Raw genomic sequence first — 24,185 nt, 5'->3', positions numbered from 1 at the left:
GTAAAAACTTTCATGCTTTTAAAAGATGAGATAATTACTAAGATAGATATAATTTTGATGAAGATTATTTTTTGATAGTTTGTTGCCAATGGTACAAGTTATGTAGAATACTTCTAAAGGAAATTAAAAAGAGTTTTAATTATTTTGAACAACTACAATTGGGAAATGTTTTGTAGATCAAATTAATAAGAGTTGCATGCTTATGTTAAAAGTGGAACCCCAATGCCTTAGTGTTTTAATCAATTGAATTTTCTCTAAATCAAATCTTGCATAATTCTACTTCTCAATCTTAATTGTTTTATCTCAACTCTATTGTTTTCTTTACACTACTCTCTGTGGATACGACACTTGGACTTCTGAGCTATACTGCTATACAACACCTTCGCTTGGGCTTTGCAAAGTGGTACAAATCAGGAGAGTGTTTTAAAGTCTTGAGTGGAGCCCACACATTTGGAAATAATGAAGAATATCATGATGAAAGTGTTGTGGAAGTGAAATCCACATATTAGAAGACATGGTTGCACATCCACGGAAAGCGAAGAGACTTTGCCTATAAGTGGACTTCCTCCCTTCATTGTAATATACAGAAAAAGTTTCAATAAAACATCAGATTTCTATTACAACTTAATTTCTCTATATTGTCTCCACAATCTCTTTAGTTTTATAACAACCATTGGATTTCTAAACTTTATTATATTGCCTTTTCTTATGGGGCTTATGAGTCCCGGTCCACTTCCTTCAAAGGCCCAACTTTTGTTACTTTTGTATACTGGTCAAAATACAATACACAACTTCAAGTGGAATTGAGTTAGTGGTTATATTGCCTAGGACCAGCCCATGTCGTTGAGCCCATATTGGTCAGATTATACCATCCAATTAGTGAAATGGAGGAGCCATCTTTGCCATCTCCACAGCATCTTTTTTAATATTGTATTTGAGGATATCGTTTTCTTTCAAAAATTTCTTTCATCCTTCTTGTTCCTTTTGTCAGGTCTACATTGGATGATGATACGGTGGATGATGAGACAACAGTCAATACATTTGAGGATGAAATTGTGGATGATGAGATAGCATGATGTAACATTCCGAAAGGATTTGGGGACAATGAGTGGTATGGTTATGTAGGTCGTACTGAGATGAATCCGTAGACATGCGGTAGGCTTGAATTGGAGTTGTAACAAAGAAATGGCGATCAAATTACTTCCAGTGGCAAAATTGTAAATATTTCAAAAAGGGTTAGAGTAAAAATCTGATTTTTCACTTTCCACCTCACTCTCTCTCTCTCCTCCGTGCGTCTTCTCTCTCTCCCGCGAGCTCCCCTCCCCGATTACTGTTCATCCGAACAGAATAACCCACACCACCGTCATCTCCGGCCACCCCGATTGACGGCACCGGTTCCAAACGAACCGGGCCACTCCCGCCTTCCTTCCTCGACTGGTCCCAGCCACTGGCACCGCCGGTATTGTCCGTAATTTGCAGAAAACGAAGCCGGTTTTGACAGAACTTCTCACCGCTCGATCTCTCTCCTCCGGCCAACAATTCCGACGGGTGAGGTATGGATTCTAATCTATTTTCCGAGATCTAGCTGTCTGTTGCATACGATTGGATCGATTTTGAGTCTAGGATACCGATTTTGGAATCTAGGTTTTGGTCGGATTTCAAAGTGAAATTCCGGCCGGTTGCCGTCCAAATTGGACCTTCCCGTAGTTGAATGAAGTGATCCTTGCCTCGAGAAGTATCTTGGATAGGAAGGGTGAGTGGGGGTGTGGAGTTTTTCCGTCGCCGGAAATTTACTCGACACACCCATGCGCTGCCGGCGCGTGGGCAAGGTGGTGAGGCCACATTTTTATCCTGTTGTAATCCTTGTGTTGTCCCGAGCGCATAGGTGTGCTTGGATTTCACTTCGGAAGTTGTTTGAGTATCGAACGGATTTCGCATATTGTGCATTATCCGGGTTCAATAGGTTCTGACCGTTGGATCGTTTCCCAATTAAAATATGTTGATCTAGGTAGTCCTAGAATCATGTAGGATTTCGCGGATCGTGAATCGGACCCCCGGATGTTCCAATTCAATAATTCAAAGTTTGTGGGTTAGCGATAATCGTCCAATTGTGAGCGATTCCTAAACCTGTAACCGGACTTTAGGATATCTCGTTCTATGTACACGCATTGAGAACTTGGGGATTTAAGTATTTAATTTGTGATTTCCGTTTCGAAGTGCTTTAATATTAATTAAGGGTTCGTATCTCGGAATAGGTGCTCCGCCGATCGACTAGCAGGCGAACCCTCTCAGGGTCGGGCAGCTTGGGACTATTTGTGAGTGGACTTTGTTTTCAATAATACGCATGGTTTTATTGATGAAAGATTTATGCATAATGTTTTAAATGGTATATTGGATGTATTAATATTCAAATTTGGAATTTGATGTTCGTATAGCGCTTTGGCAATATATTGTGGGCTTGACATATTTGAGTATTGAGAGTATGTTTGTATGGATTTTGGGAAATACTATCTATATTGTCTATATGGTTTATGTGTGGGGTATGTGAGTTGTTGAGGTGAGATTGTAGAAGGATTTGAGTATGAGGGGTTGTAGAGAGAAAACGTATGATTACACTATGGAAGTACCACCCCCAGTTACTAGACTTCACACGTGGCGCTGGTAGTTCCGGCGTGTGGGATTAACATGTGATTATTCGTCTCACACGTGGCATTGGTAGTTCCGGCGTATGGGAAGAGTATGTGAGCTACACGCGCATCTGTGAGTTCTGGTGTGTGATGATGGTCTACGACGTAGGACTTAGTATGTGAGCTACACGGGCGCTGGTATTTCCGGCATGTGAGCTATGAAGTTTCATCCCCTCTGCTGGACCGCTTATCCCTAGACGCAGGATAGCACCAGGAAAATCCTGCGAGCTAGCCAACAATCTGCGGTTAGATTGTGAGGAGTATTATGGATATTTACAGATGTATTTATTTATATATGTATATATATATATATGTATATATATATATATGTAGTGGGTTGGTAAGAGCAGTATAATTTTGGGAATGGAGTTTGTGGTTTGAGATTTTGGGTTCAATGGGTTTTAGAGAAATATTGTTTATGAATTATGAACCTGCATGTCTTGAGCATTATTTTTACACGGTGGGGTTATTATGTTATTTTAAATGCAAGCTTTGTTTTTGTCCACTCATGTTTTCTATTTTGCGTCCCCCATACAGTAGTGGCTCTAGGAAACGTGCAAGTTGTGTTTGAGGCTCGAACTGTTTTGAACTAAATTTGTTAGATGCTTTGTTATTACCCATGTTAGGTTCTTATTTGAGGCCGGAGGCCATTTACTTTCTATTGTTGAGTGTTGAAAGCATGCTGCTGGTTGGTATCTTTATTATTGTATGTTATGCAGGTTGAATTTTGTTGGGTTTGTACAATTTACAGGGGTGACTGCAAAAATTTTGTAGAAAGTCTCGGTTTTATTTTTTAGTATGTGTCCCGGCATCGGTGAATGTCATGACAAGACGGGATCCGGCCCAGCTTCGAGGATTTCGGCGGGTCCTATCATAAGCCGTGAAGTATGGCTTTGTTACGAAACAGGCCCCTCGAATGTGAACGCTACTTTTGCATTTGCAGGGAATACCCCTTTCATTACTCTCAGTTACTACCTAGCTGAGAAGTTGAAGAATTTTGTAAAAAAAGATGTCAGATTTCACCAATGGGTTGAAAAATATTCATCCAATCATTATCAAGTATTGTTGATCATGCTTACTTTTAAAACAGCTCAATTATCGAGTTTGTTCATTTTTTATTTTTATTTTTTATTTTTTGTAGGCAAACTTCATCTATTTGTTGTCAAGGAAAACAATTTGAATCTGCACATTATGTCTTATTTTTAAAATATCTGTGTTTATTCCAGGCACATTATGTCCATAAGGAGAGGGTGCTCAATCATTTATGCTGCTCTTTGACAAGGGATGCCCACCTTCAGTTTGTTTAACCACGATATAGAATTTCCATGGAACTAGCAATAGCTTTTTTCAGCCGGCAAGTCATTGCTGATCAATTCCCCATAGTTCCTGTAATCAAGGACGAGTGTGATACTAGAAGAGAGCTCCTCCTTATTGCATGTGGGTTGAGTTTCTCCTGCTGTGATTCTTACACCAAAGATTTGATGATTGACATACCTATTAAAAGTGTAGTTTTGACTTGTGTTTCCTTTCTTTTGCAGTGGGATTTGTACATAAAAATGTACAGGAAGTCTTATCTCAATTTGCAGATTTTGAAATAAAATTGGACCTTTCTAATGAGATTTCTGAGAAGAGTAAGAAGAAGAAATTGTGGAGGATATTTGTTGGAAGCTCGGTGACTCGGCCTCTTCTCGAAGCAAAATAGGGATTGTCATCAATTGCTATCACCTTTGACTGTAGGCTATGAATTTGGGGTGACTTTATGCAATCTTGTGTGGCAATATTTAGAAAAGCAAACAAACGTAGAAGGTAGGATCCTTTGGAAATCAAAGATCGACCTTTATCTTGTCGACATTGGCATGAGATAATTACGCTTGTCTTTGGAGCATGTGGTTAGGAATAAGAAGCCACCTGGTGATATTCTTGAACCTAAGTCTGCAAAGATAAAGAATGATGGTTAAGACATTGTCGATTCTCGGTTGTATTTTGATGGCTGTAGTGACATTTTTGAACCTAAGTCCTTCAAAGTTATTCATACTTTGGCACTTTTGCCAAAGCCAAAGAGTGGCTGAGATCTCACAAGATGAGAAGCCAAAGAGTGCTTGTGCTAAGCCGTCTCACTGCGATATTCTTAAACTAAAGTCTGCAAATGTATCTTCATTCTCAGCTAAAGGTAGCTTTGCAGCACTCTTTGGCTTTGGCAAAAGTGCCAAAAGTGCAAAAGATAGCTTTGCAGACTTAGGTTCAAAAATATCACTACAACCATCAAAATACAACTGAGAATCTAACAATGTCTTAACACCATCATTCTTTGGCTTTGCAGACTTAGATTCAAGAATATTGCCATGAGATGGCTTCTTATCGTCAGGTGGCTTTTCATTCCTAGCACCACAAGCTCCAAAGATAAACGTAATTATCTCATGCCAACCGTCGACAAGATAAAGGGTCCTAGTCTTTGATTTCCAAAGGGACCTATACCTTCTCTCATTTGTTTGCTTTTCTGAATGATTGCCCACAACAGTGGCATAAAAGTCACCCCAAATTGATAGCCTACTGTAAAGGCATGATCGAGATTGATGACAATCCCTATTTCTGCTTCAAGAAGAGGGCCAAGGTCACCAACCGAGCTTCCAACAAATATCCTCAGCAGTTTCTTCTTCTTAGTCTTCTCAGAAATCTCTTAAAAATGAGAATGTGGAACAAGCTGAGAAGCCAAAGAGTTCTACAAAGCTACCTTCAACTGAGGATGAAGCTGAGACTGCTAAAGATAAGAATGTGGAAGCTGAAAAGCAACAAGCTGAGAATCCAAAGAGTGCTTGTGCTAAGTCATTGTCCGATGTGTGTTATCATGATGCTTTTGGCAATCCCTTGGAACTCAAGTATGAAGCTGAGACTAAAGCTGAAAGTGTAGAAGGTAGCTTTGCAGACTTGGGTGACAATGTCTTAACTGCATTCTTTGGCTTTGGCAAAAGTGCCCGAAGTTTAGAAGATACCTTTGCAGACTTTGGTTCAAGAATATCTCCTAAGAAGGCTTACTTTCTTCAATCTTTCGTAAAAGGTTCAGGTAAGCACCTTCTCCCTCAGTTTCAGTTTGGTTTTAATGTTTTCTAGCTAAGGCTTTTGAACAATGAAACTATTTTAGTTATATTAATGTGTATGGTATGCATGATCGCTTTATTAAAGCTGGTGTAATAAATTAAAGAGGCGCTAAAATATCCAAACACTTTTGGAAGAATATGTAAGATGACTTATGTGAGTTAGCCTAATCACGTGTTATGATTATCGTATTAGAATGAGATAATAAGATTTATGTTTATCAGTAATTGTTAGACTTCCAGTTTTGACAGACTTTGGTTAGTTTATATTGACTAGGACTCAATCTCTTAAGTATATTAGTTTTGTTTAAACTCTTACTCTATCTATAATAGGAGAGATAGTGTTAAGGTTTCTTCAATATAAAAGAATCGTTCCCTCCTCTCACAATACATAAGTTCTGTGGCGTGCTTGACCTATTGATAGCAAGAACATTATGGTGTTGCAGAGAGAAGATCATTCCCATAGTTGTCATGTCTTCTTCACTGAGTATGAATCAATCGATAAGTATTCTTTATTCATGTTGTAATTCATGTTGTAATTCATGTGTTTATTGTATTCAACGTCAGTTTTTGATTCTTACAGAATATACTACATATCAAGGGACTTTGAGACCAAGAGTTGTTATCCACAATGATTATGGCAAGACATATTTATAAACCACTGTTTGGTTGTTATGTGTATGTGTTTGACAATTGCCATAGAATGCAGCATACTTATATGGTAGATGTATCTATGTATGTATGTGCGTATAATTATTTTTCCTTAGCATTTTTAAGTTTAACAAGTGATACTGGTTTGCAAGTTCAAACCTTGGAGGACAAATACTTTATCTGTCGATAACTTGACACAAAGATTTGATATAGAGCATTCTTGCTCCACCAATCGTGGACTTGACTGATATTCATGAAATGGTTGTTGCTGTTTGCTTTACTCCGGAAATCAGATAGCCTTGTCCAGCTCCCTTATATTGGATGCTTAGAATGTTCATAATATTATTGGCAAAGTTAGGTTCCTGTCAGCCTTGTGGGCTTCAGTTCCGGTTGAATTTAAAGACTACTTTCTCCATTTTTCTAGACTGGAAAGGCTGTGGTGGTTTGAGTTCTTATGTTTTTGGCCTGGTCTTTTTATAGCCTAGTCCTGTTGAAGTCTTCTCTGTTTATATTTTATTTCCTGTAGCTGGCTGTGAAGTTCTCGTTCACGGCTGTTGTTTCTTCTGTCTAGTTGCTTCCTTTGATAAAAGTTTGTTTCTTTTCACAAAAAGAAAAGAAATATTAGCAAAGCCTGGATTAGTCAAATTGAATTATATTAGAGAACTTCATAAAGATTTCTAGTAATCCTGCTACTACAACAACAAATAGGCCTTATGATCAATGTTGTTTGTAATATTTACTTGGACCTGATCCTGTTCTAGTTGGGAACACCAAAAACTATGATGAATTTCGATAGTTTTAGTTGAAATAGTTTTAATCATGAAGTCATTTTACATATTTGTTTCTCCATTTGTTGTTTATTGTTATTTTCGTATCTAGTTGTCAATGTAGATAATTGTTGCTTAAGTAGAGTGAAAGGTGATAGTTAATTATATCAATTATCATATATGCTTAGACTGTGTTCTTGCCAAAGTTAAAATAACCTAAACTAGCATGCCTCATTTTGGATCCTGAAACTGACAGACTATGATAATGATAAAGATTTTTTCTTTGTGGTACTGAAACTTAAGAATTTTTTGGTTACAAACTGAACATAATAGCGTATTAGAAAAAGAAAGAAAAGGTGAACATAATAGCTTACACTAGTGAGAGACTGGGAAAGTGTGGTATAAGCTGTAATTTTGCAGAAGTGGCAAGTAGAAGATGTTTCGGTTTGTAGATACAAGGGATATATAACCACGCTGTCTCAACTCCATGGGTAACTGATACTAACTTTGCTGCTTATCCCTCTAAACATTGTATTTTCTTATCTAGAAGAAATATTTGCTTGAGTTTATTCTTGTTGGCATTCATATGCTAGACTTCTGATAAAGCTGTTTAAAACTACATATCTTTGAACCAAGCTATAGAAGCTCATCTTTTATTTGTTTTCAAATCGGTGTGTGGGAATAGGAGTTTGACCCATGTTCCATAGGTCGAATTTCGTTATAAGTCATAATAAGTCCCTGGAAATACAGATTTCTAGTACCAATCCTCTGAATATCAGTTATTCTAGCCCCAGCAAAATGGTCGCTAAAATATTTAATGAATTTGTTAAAACTAATACGTCTGTTGCAGGGTGGTGCTTCATTAGTTCTTGTTGTGTTTCAGGGTAACTGTTTTTAAGCAGTTTGCAAGTAAATTAGCTGCTCTTAATGATATGTTGATTGGTATCAAAGTAGGTGATGTCTGATAAGGCTCAAGAATTGTGGGTTATTTATATTCTATCCATTTGGTTTGTAATGCATGCTCATGTAATAGTTGCCTTTCTCCAGCTATGTGAGGGAAGGACTTGTCCTTGGCCAACTGTTGGGAAATCGATTTACTGTAACATTGAGGTAAGCATCTTCCCTCTATCTATTTGTATTTTCTTGCATAATACATCTCATTTGCTCTCTCTCTCTCTCTCTCTCTCTTCCCCCCTGATTATTTGTGTTGTATCTTTTGGAATTGTACTATTATCCTGATTGAGACTATTTATTTGCATAATAGTGCACTTAAAAGGCTAGATGTTATTGAGATTGGGTATCTTGTTCCTTTTTTCCTTTTTGCAATAAGAGGTTTCTTGTTTTTACAATTGCAAAGATACTACAAAGCCATTAAAAGACGACAGTTCTGTTGTAAAAGGCCAGCTGGTCTGTTTTTTACCCAGAAGATGTCATGTGACAAAAAGATGGTTTATCGAATATGCGATGGATTAAATTTTGCTTGATGGTTTATCGAACTGCATTCTGACTTCAGCGATTGGCAACTGGTTCACCCCCAACCTACCTCATTGGTGCTGCACTAATCAGAGAAGAGTGGAAATCTACTCTGAGCGTGATCCTTGATCCAAGAGAAGGGAATATCCTTTTACTGTTTCATGTGTTGTGAGTCTTGTGACTTGTGAGGATACTTTTTCTTTTCTTTCTATACTTGACTACTTCTAAATACAGCAGTTTATTGCATGCTGATGTAGTGTGGGATTCGTATTAATTTTCTTTAACTTAATTTTTTATTACAAAGAAATCCGATTACAGAGGCAAGAGAATATTATATGGATGCTGATGATATTGAAGGGACCCTGTGGCAGTTACCCCGACATCTGGTTGCTGAAAGAGCTAGAGTAAGTCCCCAACTATGAGTCTATGATTGCTCCTGCTTTGCTTTTTCTCTGCAGAGTCTTGCTAGTGTTTTATGCTTCTCTAAACACTCCTGAAAGATTAATTTCTATTTAAATCTTTTTCTTATTGTAATGAATCCTTCCCTGCATTTGCTGAATCTAAGCTGTCTTTTCTGTCATTTTCTCATGCATCTGGGATGATGATTGCATTATCTTTTATGATGATTCTCACATTGGATTACTTCTTCTTGTGGTTTGTACTTGATCATGAATTTTGTTTCCTTTGTCCTCGTACAGCTGCAGTGTCTGAAGAAATGTCATGAGAACTACTTACAGACTTTGAAAGCTATTCCTAGAACTTTGAGGATTATGTAAGTGGTTTTTTACTAACTTCATAACTGGTTTGGCCTGGAGGAGAGAATAAATGAAGGCTATATTAACACTTATGCATGAGTTTTTGTAATACATTTCTTTTGCATCTTGCTTCTCACTTTCCCAAAATGCATTATGTTAATGAATGCTTTGAACACATATTTTTCACATATTTGTTCATATTTGGAAATCAAATCACACCCTGCAATTCCAATTCCATTTGATTGTGATAGATTCAAACCCTAAACCTCATCGCCGGTCACATTAACTGTGTCTTTGTTTGCTTGGATCTTTTTCTTGGGGCTTTACCTTTTGTTTGCTTGGTGCATATATTATGTTCTAATGACATATTCATTCTCACAAGAACGATGAATAGTACATTTTCTACTCGTGGCCAGGTGACATGGGATGCACCCCAAGTTCCGTGAGACTGGAAGGACTCTATAAAGATAATTAAAGACCATTTACTGCCGAAACAAAAAGCTAGAGGAGAAAGTTTTGAAGTTTAAGCATGCAATTTAAATTGATTTCTTGTATCAATAACTTAAACCCTTTTGCACCATTATATATATTTAGAGAGCTCTCATTCTCATACATATGAACTTGATGGCTTTATTTGAATTCTGAATCTAGAGAAATCACAACTAGAAGCATCATCTCATCAAAGGTTATTCATATGGATTATTCAAAAGATCTCATGTTGCTTATTTGGTATAGAGCATGCAAGTTAGTGACCGGTTTTCTCTTAAATTGATTTGCTTTTTAATTTTTACATCTTAACTTGTAATTGACTAGCTTGCCCATTTTAGCGCATCTACAAGGGAATGTCAAATGCAAAGTGTTAAATTTGAATTTGTTGGCTTATGTGACAATTTGATACTTCATAAAAAATTAACTCCACCTAAAATGTCAAATATCATATTATATAATGTCCACGTGGTAATTTGATATATCGGTTGGAGATGCTCCTAACGGCCGGACAATTTAACTGACTTTAGGTTGATTAGATTTTATTGCTAATTAAATTCTGTAACCCTTTGGGCCCCAACTATAAATATAAAGCATTTGCATTTTATGACATTATTTTGAAAGGGCTATACTTAGTTTTTTAATTTTTCAGGTATAGCGGCACATCTATACTATTTTACACGTGCGCGCCAAAGGGAATACAAAACTAAGTATAGCCCTTTCAAAATAATGTCCAACTAGTCAGAAGAGAGAAGAAGAAAAAAAAAATCGCCAGATGACGAGAGAAGAAAACTGGAGGAGAGAGAAGGAAAGGAAAGAAAAAAGAAGAATAAAAAAAGAAAGAGGAGAGATGAGAGAGGAGTGAACTCAGGAAGAGGAAGAATAGATGTGAACTGTTCAAATCAATCGCACGGTCAAAAATTCAACTTCGTAACAAATCCGCATTGTGGGAGTTCGCAATGGAGAAGCCCCCTATATATATATATACACATATGCATTGGGATCCTTTTTTTCTTTTAATTTTTTTCCTCGATTGTCGTTTATCGATGAGAGTAGTTATCTATTACTATTAGATCATTAATCGAGTCTCTATTGTCCCCTTTTAATTTTTTACTTTTCCAGAGTTATTACCGGCATAAAGAAATTAGCACTTTCACGTTTAATAATCTATTATACAAATACGTACGAATTTTTCAATAATACATTCATCTTCTACACACGTCTCATGTTTTTTAAAAAGGAAATGTGGAATAGTCATATTGTACATGTACATACATGTTTATGATGTTTGATACACGTATTTTTTACAAAATTTGCAGTAAGACACACAAAATTCACATATTATATAGATAATTCTCACATACTGTTGAATAAGAATAATATATGTTATAAAAATTATATTACAATACTATATAGTGGACGATTAATATCTACTTTGGATATGTGAAACCAGCAAATTAATATGTATAAAGTACAAACTAATGCAATTAGGAGTATCCTTTTATTTTTATTAAATAGTATAACCAGACGGTTATAACTTTTGAATATAATGTATTTAAATAGTAAAGCCGGGCAACTATCCTACAATTTTTTATAAAAAAATATTTGTTTTTGACACGTGGCGCTTATTTTTGACAAGTTGCACTAGAGGGTCCTCTTTAAAAATAAAAATTAAAAAATAGTACAGCCGCAAGGCTATACCCCGTGTTTACTATTTTATTTAAAATAGACAAGTTTTGACACGTGGCGGCTAATCGGTAAGGGTCCTTTTTTTATTAAAAATAGTATAGCCGCACGGATATACTGAGTTTTTTAATTTTTCAACTATAGCGCGCACATATGTACTATTTTACAAGTGGACGCCAAATGGCTACACATCTGTTCTCTTTTTTTATATAGTAAATTGTATAGTCGCAGCAATATACTCGATTTTTTTCAAATGTTTAAAAAATCGATAGCCAATACTTTATTTTTTTTTTTTTTTTTAATTGTCTTCAATAAATTGTATAGACGAGTGGCTATAGTCTTATATATATATATATATATATGTATATAAAGAGAGCTTCCATTGAGGGACATCCCTTGTAGGCCCCACTCCATATTGTATTTCACTAATCCAAACCGTCTATTTTGTACATAATCATTCAAAGATTATCTCTACAAAAAATTACTTGAATCTGATATTATTTGACCACTCATTTGAGTTATTGAAATTTTAGTACTTTCTTGAGGCACCGTATTCTTTAATTTTGTAAGACACAATTGGATGTTGAAACGGTTTCTGATTTGTCTAATTTTTTGCAAGGATGATTTATGAATGAAGACCTTAAAAATAGATGGTTTGGATCATTGGGAAAAAAATTGTAGACTACCCTAAAGGGCGCTCCTCAATGGAAGGGGACTGTATATATATATACTGGGATCCTTTTTTTCATTTAATTTTTTTCCCCGATTTTTGTTTGTCAATAAGAGTAGTTATCCATTACTGTTAGGCCATTACCCGAGTCTCTATTGTCCCTTTTAATTTTTTACTTTTTCATAGTTATTACCCGTATAAAGAATTTAGCACTTTCACTTTTAATAATCTATTATACACATACGTACGTATTTTTCAATAATACATTCGTGTTCTATACACGTCTCATGTTTTTTAAAAAGGAAATGTGGAATAGTCTATTGTACATGTACATAGGTATTTCTAACGTCTAATACACGAATTTTTTATACAAAATTTGCGGTAAGACACACAAAATTCACGTATTATACAAATAATTCTCACATACTATTGAATAAGAATAATATATGTTATAAAAATTATATTATAATATTATATAGCGGACGAATAATATCTACTTTGGATATGTTAAAACTAGCAAATTAATATGTATAAAGTACAAACTAATGTCGTGCGGCTATACCATTTGAATATAATATATCGCACGGCTCTACTATGTTACACGTGGGAGCCAAAGGGCTGTGTGTCTGTTCTCTTTATATATATATATATATATATATATATATAGTATAGTCGTGCGGCTATACTCGATTTTTTTTATTTTAAAAAAATAGTATGGCCAACCGGCTTTACTGTTTTTAAAAAATATATATATATATATACATCCTGGGATCCTTTTTTTCTTTTAATTATTTTTCCTTGATTTTATTTTATCGATAAGAGTAATTATCCATTACTATTAGGCCATTACCCGAGTCTCTATTGTCCCCTTTTAATTTTTTACTTTTCCAGAATTATTACTCATATAAAGAATTTAGCACTTTCACGTTCGTGTTCTATACACATCTCACATTTTTTAAAAAGGAAATGTGGAATAGTTGTATTGTACATGTACACAAGGATTGAAATATCGGCCGATACACCGATATATCGGCCGATATATCGATATTTTGAACTATCGACACCGATATTGGGGGGTAAGGTCATATCTTCCGATATCGATTTATATATCCTCGGCGCGATATCCCGATATTTTGCCGATATTCTGATATTTTCCGATAGCCATAACAAAACCCAAAAAAATTCAAAAGTTTTGAAGCAAATTGAAACTGAAAAGATTTTTTGGAGGTATATGTGCAGTGATTAGATATATGTGAAGGCTTTTGGCAATATTCAATTCAAAAGATGTTTTGAGTATGCATGTTTTAGAGTATGCATCAAAAGAATATAGACTATGCATCAAAAGAATATAGACCTAGTACTAACTCAAATAAATCTTATGATGGCTATGGTTATGTCATGTCTGGTTATAGTGGAACTAGATATGGAGCTCAAGATGATGAAACAGATTATGGACCTACTAGTTGGGTTAATCCTAACTATCCCATATATGGGATGACAGTAGGGAGCTCAAGAGAGAAATATGTGCACCATGTTCAAACATGGCTTACAAACTACTCGGGTTACATGACTTGGTATGATTATTGTACGAATCTAGAAGGTTGTTCCACATTGTTTGAACCTCATAGGAGCTCTTCATTTATGTAGTTGGACACTCATCTAAATTGTAATCCAATGTTCAAATAAACTATGGATTTATGCATGGTTTATTCATTCTAATCAACTTTTTATTTTCAAACTTTTCATTAACGCGTATTACATACCACTTATATTTCATCATATATATATATATATATATATATATCTTATTATTAGTAAATTTTGAGTTTTATTTGTTCAATACATTCATTGACAATGTACATAACATCTATGAAAGTTTTACACCAAAATTATGTGTTTCAATGCCTATATCTGTCATTTTTGTTGATTTTTTTCCGATACCCAAAACGATAACGATATATCCCTCGAAATATCTGTAAATTGAAGGCCCGATATTATCTGCACGGCCGATATTTTAATCCTTGCATGTACATACGTATTTCTAACGTTTAATACACGTTTTTTTAAATACAAAATTTGTAATAAGACAAACAAAATTCACATATTATACAAATAATTCTCACATACTATTGAATAAGAATAATATACGTTATAAAAATTATTTTACAATATTATATAGTGGACGATTAATATCTACTTTAGATATGTTGAAACTAGCAAATTAATGTGTACAAAGTACAAACTAATGCAATTAGGGGAGTCCTTTTTTTTTTAATTATTATTATTATTAAATCAATGCATAGCCTCGTATGGCTATACCTTTGAATATTAGTATAGACGGAAGGCTATACTACATTTTTACAAAACTTGTTTTGACACGAGTGCAGAGGGTCCTCTTAAAAAAAAAAAATAGTACACCAGCATCGCTATACCTGTGTTTTCTATTTTGTAAAAATAGACTTGTGGTGGCTAATTGGTCCTTTTTTTATGAAAATAGTATAGCCGACCGCTATGCTTAGTTTTAAAATTTTCAAGCATAGCTACTGGCTGTACTATTTTACGCTGTGGCATCTGCTCTCTTTTTTTTATATATAGTAAATAGTATAGCCATGCAGCTATGCACGATTTTTTAAATGTTTGTAAAAAATAGTATAGCCGATCGGCTTTACTGCTTTTTATTATTTAAATTGCCTTCACTAAATAGTATAGACGAATGACTGTATTCTTTTATATTAGCCTCTCTCGCACCCGTTACTTCCGCGCCTGCAAGAGGTTTTTTTTTAAAAATTTAAATTGATTTTAGAATGAAAAAGGATAATGGGTAGTATAAAAATAGGATCCATTATCTAATTTTTCTTTTAATTTTAATTTTTGTAATATGAAAAAGTGTGAATTTACCATATTATTCTCATTTAATTAATAATTTCAATTTTTAATGTTAGCATTAACCAAAGGCCTTTTTTGGTATTTTGAATGTTTCATCATTCTCTTCCTTTAACTTTATTATATATATATATATATATATATATATATATATAAGTTCTGATCTCTTGGACTACAGGGATCCAAGAGATTTGTGGTCACTCACTGTTGGATGTAATTTCAACGATTCGCTCACTCTTGCATTCCTTTTAAGAAATATTTTTGAACTATTGGATTAATATCCAACGGTGGGTGACCACAATCTCTTGACTCTTGTACCGCTTTCGCCAGCTTGCCCCTATCCATTTTTTTTTTGAAAATTAAGGACATGATCTATTTTTATTTGCCAATGTGCCCCTCAACGTCAAAATTTGGCACTTTTCATCCATTTTGCCTTGAAGATGGAGGTCACTTTAGTCCTTGCGTGTCCACGCAAGTCAACCCAGTGTAAATTCAAAAGTCGAAGGAGGCTAGGTCAGTTTCAAAAAAAAAAAGCTGAGATCAGAGCGTTCAAAAGTTTGGGGGAATTGGGGATTTCACGAAATCGACCTGCATAGTGGCTGGTGTTGACAAATCATTGACGTTGTCATAGGAATCTTGAAGCAACACACCTATATTGACGAAGAAAGATGCCTGTTGAAGTACGGAGTAGTGGGTAGCCTCCCAAGTATTGTAAGTCTTCAACTTTCCCTTTTTTTCATTGTTTAAGTAGTTGTGGTCCATATGTTGTCGGTAGAATTGGATTCTTCCACCTTCTTGCCTTGTTGTAAGATTCCTTTTTGAATAGAAAAGTGTGGTCCCAAAGTAAAGCATGTGTGTTGGTTTGTCTGTGTGTGGTTGATGTTAGTAAAGGCTGGTGCCAATTGGTAGGTTTGCTGTAGTAAATTGAAGTTGTTGAGTTAATTATTTGTTGCTTGTAGGTGATCCAGTGTTATTTACGTTTGAAATTCACCATGGGGGGTATTTTAAAAAGGGAAAGTATGTGGGAGGTACTGTCCAATGGACAGACAACTGTAATACATATCAATTGTCAATGTTGGACTTATATGATGTTGCTAAATCACTAGGATACAACCACATAAAAGTCGATTATCACTATAGGTCCATAGCATCGGGTTATGTGGGAATTCGAGGAGACTTGGATGTGCTTGAGTTTGTGCGTGAGATACCTGCATCAAGGGCATGGTTTGTACATCACAGAAAAGCCAGAACCATAAAGAGATAATGAAGCCTCAGCAGCTGTATTTAACTTTCATAATTTGCTTCAACCACAATTGATACATGTAGATGTACAAGATGATGTGAACATTGCTGATGATGTCAATGATGAAGCTGAAGAGGAAGATGAGGAGCAGCAGGTAGATGAGGAAGAAGTTGTAAATGTTGACGCAGAGGATGATGACGAAGAGCGCCTGCAATTCATAGATTGTGACTATGAGCAAACAGATGAAGAACAAGAGAAACAAAAGGGAGCAGAAGATGACAGGTGGTTTGATAAACATGTAGTGGATGAGGTTGCTGAAGCCACAGAGAGAACCTGGTGAAGTTCCAAGTGATGACTACAATTTAGAGGACCTTCTAAGTGTTTCAGAAGAGGAAGATGAAGTTGATGAAAATCCAGGTGTGAAAAAGGTTAGTTGTAAAAGAAATGCTCCTAGGTTCAAGCAATTCAAAAAAGATACTGATTTATTTAATCCAGTATTTCATATTGGCATGGAGTTTGCTAACATGGAACAATGTAGGGAGGCCATAAGATTCTATGCAGTTTTAAGTGCTAGGCCATTGAGATGGGTGAAGAATGACCCTCACAAGGTTAGGGTGGTGGAAGTGGAGGGAAAAAAGCTGGGGTTTAGGAAAAAGAAATGTAGAAACAAATAGACAAAAATGTGTACAAAATGCTGAAGATGATGGTGGAGAAGAAAATGGAGAAAATGGTGGAGAAAAGGGTAAAGAAAATGGTAAAGAAAAAGGTAAAGAAAATAGGGATGTCAAGTGTGATTGGTTGCTATATGCATCTTATGTGGGTAAAGGGCCTACTACTAGGATCAAGACATATCAACCAAAGCATTCATGTGGAAGGATGCAGAAGACCAACCACTTCTTATTGGCTTGCTCAAAGGTTTGATGAGGATTTGATAGATAATCCTAATATGTATGTGTCAAATTTCATGAAGATCGTGAGAAAGAATTATGTCATAGCTAAAGAGAGAATAAATGGAAGTATTGAAGAACAGTACGCAAAATTGTGGGATTACTGTGAAGAGTGGAAGACAAACAATCCAGCAACACTGTATTAATCAAGACACCATTCGTGGCAAAACCTAGTATTTAAAAATATATATATATATATATATGTTTGTGCATTAAAGAAGGCTTTATTGTAGGATACAAAAATAAATGTGGGTTTCTATAGTTGTCAGTGAAGGAACTCATCCAGATGATTATATTTTGCTGGTATTGATGCAAATAATGGATGTACCTCATGATTTATGGTGGAAGTAGAATATACTGAGACTTATGGTTTATGGAGATTTTCTTCACTGATGCTGGGGTGAAAATGGTAATGGCTGGGTATCTATGCGATAAGGGATGGGGAAGCCATTAGATTTGATGTCCACACCAACACATGCATTGTATTAGGCACTTCCACAATAATTTCAAGATTGCTGGTCACAGTAGACTAGCATTGAAGCAAAGATTGTGGGCAGCAGCTAGATCAACTACAATACCTACATTTGAAGCTGAAATGGAGAAGATGTTATCTCAATCAGATGCAGCTTACAGATGGATTAAGGAAAGGCTAACAAATCATTGGAGTAGGTCACACTTCACTACTCATTCTAAGTGTGATATGCTTCTTAACAACTTGTGTGAGTCTTTTAACTCAGCTATTATTGAAGCATGGGATAAGCCAATTCTGACACTACTAGAGAGAATTCGTAGTTATTTAATGCTAAGAATGACTAGACTTAAAGAAATTGTTTGGACACATGATGTTGGTCCTAGGATTTTTGGAATTGTTGATAAGCTAACAACTAAGAGTGCTCAATGCATAGCATCATATGTTGGTGGGGGGAAATATCAAGTTAATAACATCCATGGTGGGATGTATGTAGTGGATTTGGAGAGGCACACGTGCACTTGCAGAAAGTGGGACTTATGGACTTATGTGGAATCCCTTGTTCACATTCTCTGTAGCAATTGCTAGAACAGAGAAGAGTCATTATGACTTTGTGCATTCACTTTACAAAAGAGGTGCATATGACAAGGGCTTATGAGAGTTATATATCTCCAATGCCTAGTCAAGAATACTGGAGAAAAACAGGGAATAGACCCATCAAGCCACCTCTTTACCACAAACAACCAGGAAGGCCTAGAACAAGTAGGCAAAAGGAACCTGATGAGATGCCAAAAAATGCAACAAAGCTGAAGAGATATGGGATTGTCATTTGTTGTAAAACTTGTGGAGGTGAATGTCACAGTTCTGCAACTTGTGGAGGTGAAGGTCACAATGGAGAAAGAGGCGGAAGACAGGTATGAAGATTGTGATTATTTCAGTTGATATGAACTTTCTTGAAGGTGCAAGTTGGTCCTTTATTTTATATGAACTTTTTTATTATTTTTTGTTCAAGGAACAAGCTAGAGGCAAAGGCAATAAGAGTTCGAGGCAGGGGAAGGGGAACAAGTGTGCCAAGTGTTTTTGTTAGACAACCAGATCAAGCTGAGACTTCAATCCAAGATAGACCTTTTAGAAGAACAAAGCTTGGGGTAATACCATATGTATTGATTTGCTTTCAATAATTACATTAAATGTTTAAATCAAATTTGGATTGATTTGCTTATTTTTTTCATTCAATTAGGCAAGAAGAGGGGGGCAACTGTCTGAACTAACAAGGCAACTTGCTCAAACTGGTGCTACCTTACAAGGAATTCAAATTTGGCATGCTTCTCAACCAAACTCAGAAAATGTACCTCTACCAAAAAGACCAAGGCCATTAAGAGTGTAGTTGCGATTTGCTGATTTTGGTCATATGTGGTCATCGGGCTAATTTTGGTTTTTCGGAACACCAAAACATTAGGACTGCTTATGTAATGGATATGTTTTGGAACATTTTATTTTGATGAATTTGTAGCTGATATGTTCCTAGGATTCTCAGCCTGAGTTCAATGGATTAGTTTTGGAACACAAATGTTTTGGTTGGATTACCGTTAGAACACATATATGTTTTGGAACACATATGTTTTGTAATGGATATCTTTGCCTGCAATGGATATGTTTTGGTTTAATAGTGTTGCAACACTTATGTTTGCTTGCTTGCTTATATGACCCTTTGGCCAATTGGAAACAAAATCATCAAAACACAACTCATACATGTCATTACATTCAACAAAAAGACCAAAAGTCCATGTATTACCCCTTTGCAACACAACTGATATACGGCATTTCATTCATTGTCTTTGCCTTTCCCATACATCAACCACAAAACTATTACAAACAAACAAGGGTTTTTTTTTTTTCCAGCTTCTCTGGCCGAGACTTTTTTGCATATTCCATCATGTTTATTTTCCGTAGCAGCCAGGTATAATTTGCTTCGACCTCTCACACATTTGTGGGTCAACCCATTCCTAATATCTACATTTATTCTGCACATTTCTCACAACAAATTGATACATAAAAAACATAAGAAAAAAAAGTGCATCAGTCCAAATTTCTACTCAGCAACCTAGATTTCAAATCGGCAAACCAAATTTCAATTACAAACTTACCATCCCACAGATGTAAAACCTCATCCCTGGATGTGCAGCAATCCAAGATGTTTGGATTTTCAGTCGTACCATAGTAACAGATGACTGAAGGCACCATCCATGAACTACCCTATTCACCTTCTAAATTCCACCTCTGTGACCCATGACTCTATGACCTCCATGTAAGGACCTCCTCATCTCCTAATATTGGGTTTTCTCCTAATCCCTAGATCCCCTTTTGGTTTAGGGTACGAAAATGGAGGTTGGGAAAATGGAGGGAAATTCTTTAGGGGGAAAAAAGGAGCCAAAATGAAGGAACTAATAGGTGAAGCATGGGTTTAGTTCAGTGAAGATGCGAAATGACCAAATTAACCTCCAACTTCACGGCAGAATTGATGGAAAGTGCCAGATTTTGACGTCAGGGGCACATTGGCAAAAAAAATTAGTTTGGTTCCTTAAAAAAAATTTCAAAAAAGGATAAGGGGCTAATTGAAAATTAGGTACAAATTTAGGGGACAAATCACTAGTATACCCATATATATTAGTGTACTGAAATACAACACTTTAGCCCTTTTGTTAGTTTGACCATTTAGGTTGACTATTTTTGCTGACGTGTCAAGTGCAAGTGCTGCCTAATTCTTATACACAAAGGAAGACAAGAAAGGACGGGAAATAGAGTTCTTACTCCGTCCTGATATACCTATTTCCCAATCTCATATGGCTCTCTCTTGAAAGCATTCCTCTTTCTTATCTAATCTCCTCAGCCTGCAACTTGCAAGCCTAAACCTCATCGTTCACAATCCGACCCGGACCCGCTTTTTTTCCCCACCCTCTGTCTGGAGTCTGGTCCCTAAACACTCTTCGGACGACCCCGCTTTGTCACATCACCACCCCTCGGCTCGGCTCGGCATTCAACCATAACCATTATTGAATCCCTTACGCTTCTCATTGGTAATTTCTTAATTTCGGTTTTCAATTCTAGTTTGATTAGGTTTCTTAATCCCAGTTGGTTTGGTAGTTTGATATTCGATTCCACCTCCGTTTCAGTCTAGAAAATCAAAGAAGTACACGGAATTACGGGTCCCTCGCCTCTCTCTAAACCTCCTCCCTGTCTAACACGATTCTCTCGCCCCAAAACCCACTGCCTGTAAGCAAGAGCAGCAGCTTGTTGATTATCAGAAGTGTATTTACAAATTGGGAGTTGATTCTCAGGTGGGCGTAGGCCAATGGAGAGGCAGAATAGGGATTGGAAGAGGCTTCGGTACGAGCTTGAGGTTGGGATCAATCCTCTAAATTACGATTCCTAGAGTGGTTACAGACGGCTAGAAGAAGATAGTGCTCCAGCTCCAGCCAATAACCACAGAATTAGAAAGCTCTATGCCAGAGCTTTTGCTAATGTTCCTCCGCTTTGCAAGCTGCTTTGGAAGCGCTATGTTGATTTGTGGATCGACTATGTGTTTGTGCAAATAATCTCACGGGAGAATATTCGCTTCTAGATCCTTCAACCTTCGATCTTCCTTCTCTCTCTTCCTCGATTCCTGTGAAACATATTGAGTAATATACACACACCCGGAGGGGTGTTGGTTAAAGGCCCTCCGATGCCTAAGTTAGTTCGAGTGTTTGTAGAAAAACAATAGCTAAGCAAAGGGTACTGGAGTAGTGTTTATGTAGGGTGTGAACCGGGCGGCCGGAGCCGTGTGGAGAAAATATGGGAGAGTGGAGAGGGAGAAAGAGCTTAGGTATTTTTCTCGGGTATAAGGAGTATGTTTAGATGTACCTTGAATGATGAATGAAGTCATCTATTTATAGGAGCCTCGGGGCTAGGGTTTCGTAGAGAATATGCTGAGTTTATTCTCTACCCAAATTCATAGGGATCGAGTCGGACTGAGATAATATCTGATTTAATGATATTATCTCTTTTTATGAAGATAATATCTGAATTAAATGATATTATCTCTTTTTATGAAGATAATATCTGAGATAATGACATTATCTTCTCTTTATTAGGATAATATCTTAATTAATGATATTATCTTATTAAATAAAGATAATATCATTTAATTAAGATATTTATCCCAACTAATTAATTGGCCAGATAAGCTGGTTCAATTAATTAATTAAAAGAGATAATCTTCTTTTCCACGTGGCGTGCTGTGATTGGAGACGAAAATATCTGCTCCCACACTATGCACGGTATGAGGAATTTGTTGCTGCTGGAGGAGATGCCGTGGAACGAACTAGACAAGCATATAGGCAGTTCCTTGAATTGATTCCTCATACCAAGTTTTCGTCTGTGAAAGCATGGCTTCATGCCGCCCAGTTTGAGATTCGACGGCTGAATCTCGAGGGGGCGCGCTAGATCCTTGGCACGTCAATAGGCTGTGGTGCACCTAAAGCTGCAATATTTGACGAGTACATAGAGATGGAGCTGAGACTTGGGAATGTAGATCGATGTCGGAAACTATATGAGAATTATCTGGATTGGTCACCACGTAATAGCAATACATGGGTCAAGTACGCAGAGCTGGAGAAGACTCTAGGTGAGGAAGAACGAGCAAGGGGGATTTTCGAAATTGCCATTGGGCTGCCTCAACTTAACAAGCCTGGATTGTTGTGGAAGGCTTACATTGACTTTGAGAGATGGGAGGGTGAGGTTGAGAGAGCTAGACAGATTTACGAGAGACTCCTAGACCGGACACAGCACCTAACGGTGTGGCTCAGCTATGCAAAATTTGAGGCACAAGGTCATCAATCCAAGGATTCTCTTGTTGCACAAGAAAGAGAGGAACAATGTGCATGCATTCAGCGTTGTAGAGGGGTTTTCGAGAGAGCTGTCAAGTACTTGGATAAGAATAAATTGAAGGTAGAAAGGTTGATGTTGCTAAAAGAATGGTTGATAATGGAGGCTAGCTTTGGGGATATGGGTGATGTTAGCCTAGTTAAAGCTAAGTTTCCAATGAATTCAATGCGAAGAGGAAGAGGCCTTGCATCCACTGTCCCATCCCCTCTCCCTCTCCGTTGTTCTCATCCATACTTGTCCAGAAAGTAATCATCCTTTAAATTCAATGCTTGTTTACATTTTTGTTTACATTCAATCCTTTATATGGTTTACATTCTTGTCACAATGTTCAGATATTTATTGTTTATGTCGATGCCCAAGCTCACACAAAAAGATTAGTTTAGTAGTAAACTTGGCCTAATCATGTAGGGGCCCAAAACAAAAGTAATAAGCAATTTTTATATAAACTGTCCCCAACGCTGAAATGTAGCATAAGGAAATATTGTCTCCCACCCACCATCGAATGAGAAAAGATAGAGCAGACTCAGAATTGTTTTTGCTCCCCAACCCATTGCTCCTTAGATATGAAACCAGGCTCCCCTACGCCAACCCACCCAATCTCTCCGTCTCTCCCTTCCCCAACATCTCACCCCAGATTTGTAACCAGCCCTCCTCAAGGATTAAAATATCGGCCGTGCAGATAATATCGGGCCTCCAATTTACAGAGATATTTCGAGGGATATATCGCTATCGTTTTGGGTATCGGGAAAATCAACAAAAATGACAGATATAGGCATTGAAACACAATTTTGTGTAAAACTTCATAGATGTTATGTACATTGTCAATGAATGTATTGAACAAATAAAACTCAAAATTTACTAATAATAAGAGATATATATATATATGATGAAATATATGGTATGTAATATGCGTTAATGAAATGTTTGAAAATAAAAAGTTGATTTTAAATGAATAAACCACATAAATCCATAGTTTATTTGAACATTGATTACAATTTAGATGAGTGTCCAACTACATAAATGAAGAGCTCCTAATGAGGTTCAAACAATGTGTAACAAACCATCTAGATTCGCATAATAATCATACCAAGTCATGTAACCTCCGAGTAATTTGTAAGCCATGTTTGAACATGGTGCACATATGTCTCTCTTGAGCTCTCTATGTCATCCCATAATGGATAGTTATGATTAACCCAACTAGTAAGTCCATAATCTGTTTCATCATCTTGAGCTCCATATCTAGTTCCACTATAATAAGACATGACATAACCATAGCCATCATAAGATTCATTTGAGTTAGTACTAGGTCTATATTCTTTTGATGCATAGTCTATATTCTTTTGATGCATACTCTAAAACATGCATACTCCAAAACATCTTTTGAATTGAATATTGCCAAAGCCTTCACACATATATCTAATCACTGCACATATACCTCCAAAAAATATTT

At 36.4% G+C, this 24,185-nt stretch overlaps 1 protein-coding gene, 1 long non-coding RNA gene and 2 pseudogenes across 5 annotated transcripts; all 4 read left to right on the top strand.

The window, feature by feature from the left end:
• The first annotated feature begins 971 nt into the window (after positions 1-971).
• Positions 972-4,354, top strand: LOC148920628 (uncharacterized). Of its 2 annotated transcripts, none has more exons than XR_016122093.1 (3): positions 972-1,553; positions 3,914-4,124; positions 4,226-4,354. It is a non-coding gene; the product is annotated as an uncharacterized LOC148920628 (long non-coding RNA). The 2 variants fall into 2 exon arrangements; XR_016122092.1 differs by lacking the exon at positions 972-1,553 and adding an exon at positions 2,281-2,315.
• Positions 4,355-5,304: 950 nt separating this feature from the next.
• On the top strand, positions 5,305-10,039 carry LOC103343231 (multisubstrate pseudouridine synthase 7-like). 3 transcript variants are annotated; one of them, XM_089044048.1, is made up of 7 exons: positions 5,305-5,748; positions 8,081-8,147; positions 8,245-8,307; positions 8,711-8,814; positions 8,972-9,074; positions 9,369-9,442; positions 9,820-10,039. In XM_089044048.1, the coding sequence occupies exons 2-7, from the start codon at positions 8,130-8,132 to the stop codon at positions 9,869-9,871; spliced, it is 414 nt and encodes a 137-aa protein (XP_088900174.1). In that variant the 5' UTR covers positions 5,305-5,748; positions 8,081-8,129; the 3' UTR covers positions 9,872-10,039. The 3 variants fall into 3 exon arrangements, with proteins under 3 accessions (XP_088900174.1, XP_088900172.1, XP_088900173.1); XM_089044046.1 differs by lacking the exon at positions 5,305-5,748 and having other exon boundaries at positions 6,524-8,307; XM_089044047.1 differs by lacking the exon at positions 5,305-5,748 and having other exon boundaries at positions 6,819-8,307; positions 9,842-10,039.
• A 6,183-nt stretch (positions 10,040-16,222) lies between these two features.
• LOC148920627 (uncharacterized) lies at positions 16,223-19,307 on the top strand (annotated as a pseudogene).
• Positions 19,308-22,357: 3,050 nt separating this feature from the next.
• On the top strand, positions 22,358-22,984 carry LOC148920626 (pre-mRNA-splicing factor clf1 pseudogene; annotated as a pseudogene).
• The last annotated feature ends 1,201 nt before the right edge of the window (positions 22,985-24,185 follow it).

The sequence above is a fragment of the Prunus mume genome, linkage group LG1, assembly GCF_029339155.1.
Source record: "Prunus mume cultivar Tortuosa linkage group LG1, ASM2933915v1, whole genome shotgun sequence".
NCBI lineage: Eukaryota > Viridiplantae > Streptophyta > Magnoliopsida > Rosales > Rosaceae > Prunus > Prunus mume.
Note: the sequence above shows the minus strand (reverse complement) of the source record. Positions and strands in the feature narration are given on the sequence as shown.

What these genes read in the sequence shown, in the direction of transcription:
- LOC103343231 (XM_089044046.1), top strand. Translation starts at nt 8,155, where the DNA reads ATGTCTGATAAGGCTCAAGAATTGTGGGTTATTTATATTCTATCCATT. An exon ending in CTTGATCCAAGAGAAGGGAA is followed by an intron (nt 8,815 to 8,971) that starts TATCCTTTTACT and finishes TTTTTTATTACA; the next exon opens with AAGAAATCCGATTACAGAGG. An exon ending in TGGTTGCTGAAAGAGCTAGA is followed by an intron (nt 9,075 to 9,368) that starts GTAAGTCCCCAA and finishes GTCCTCGTACAG; the next exon opens with CTGCAGTGTCTGAAGAAATG.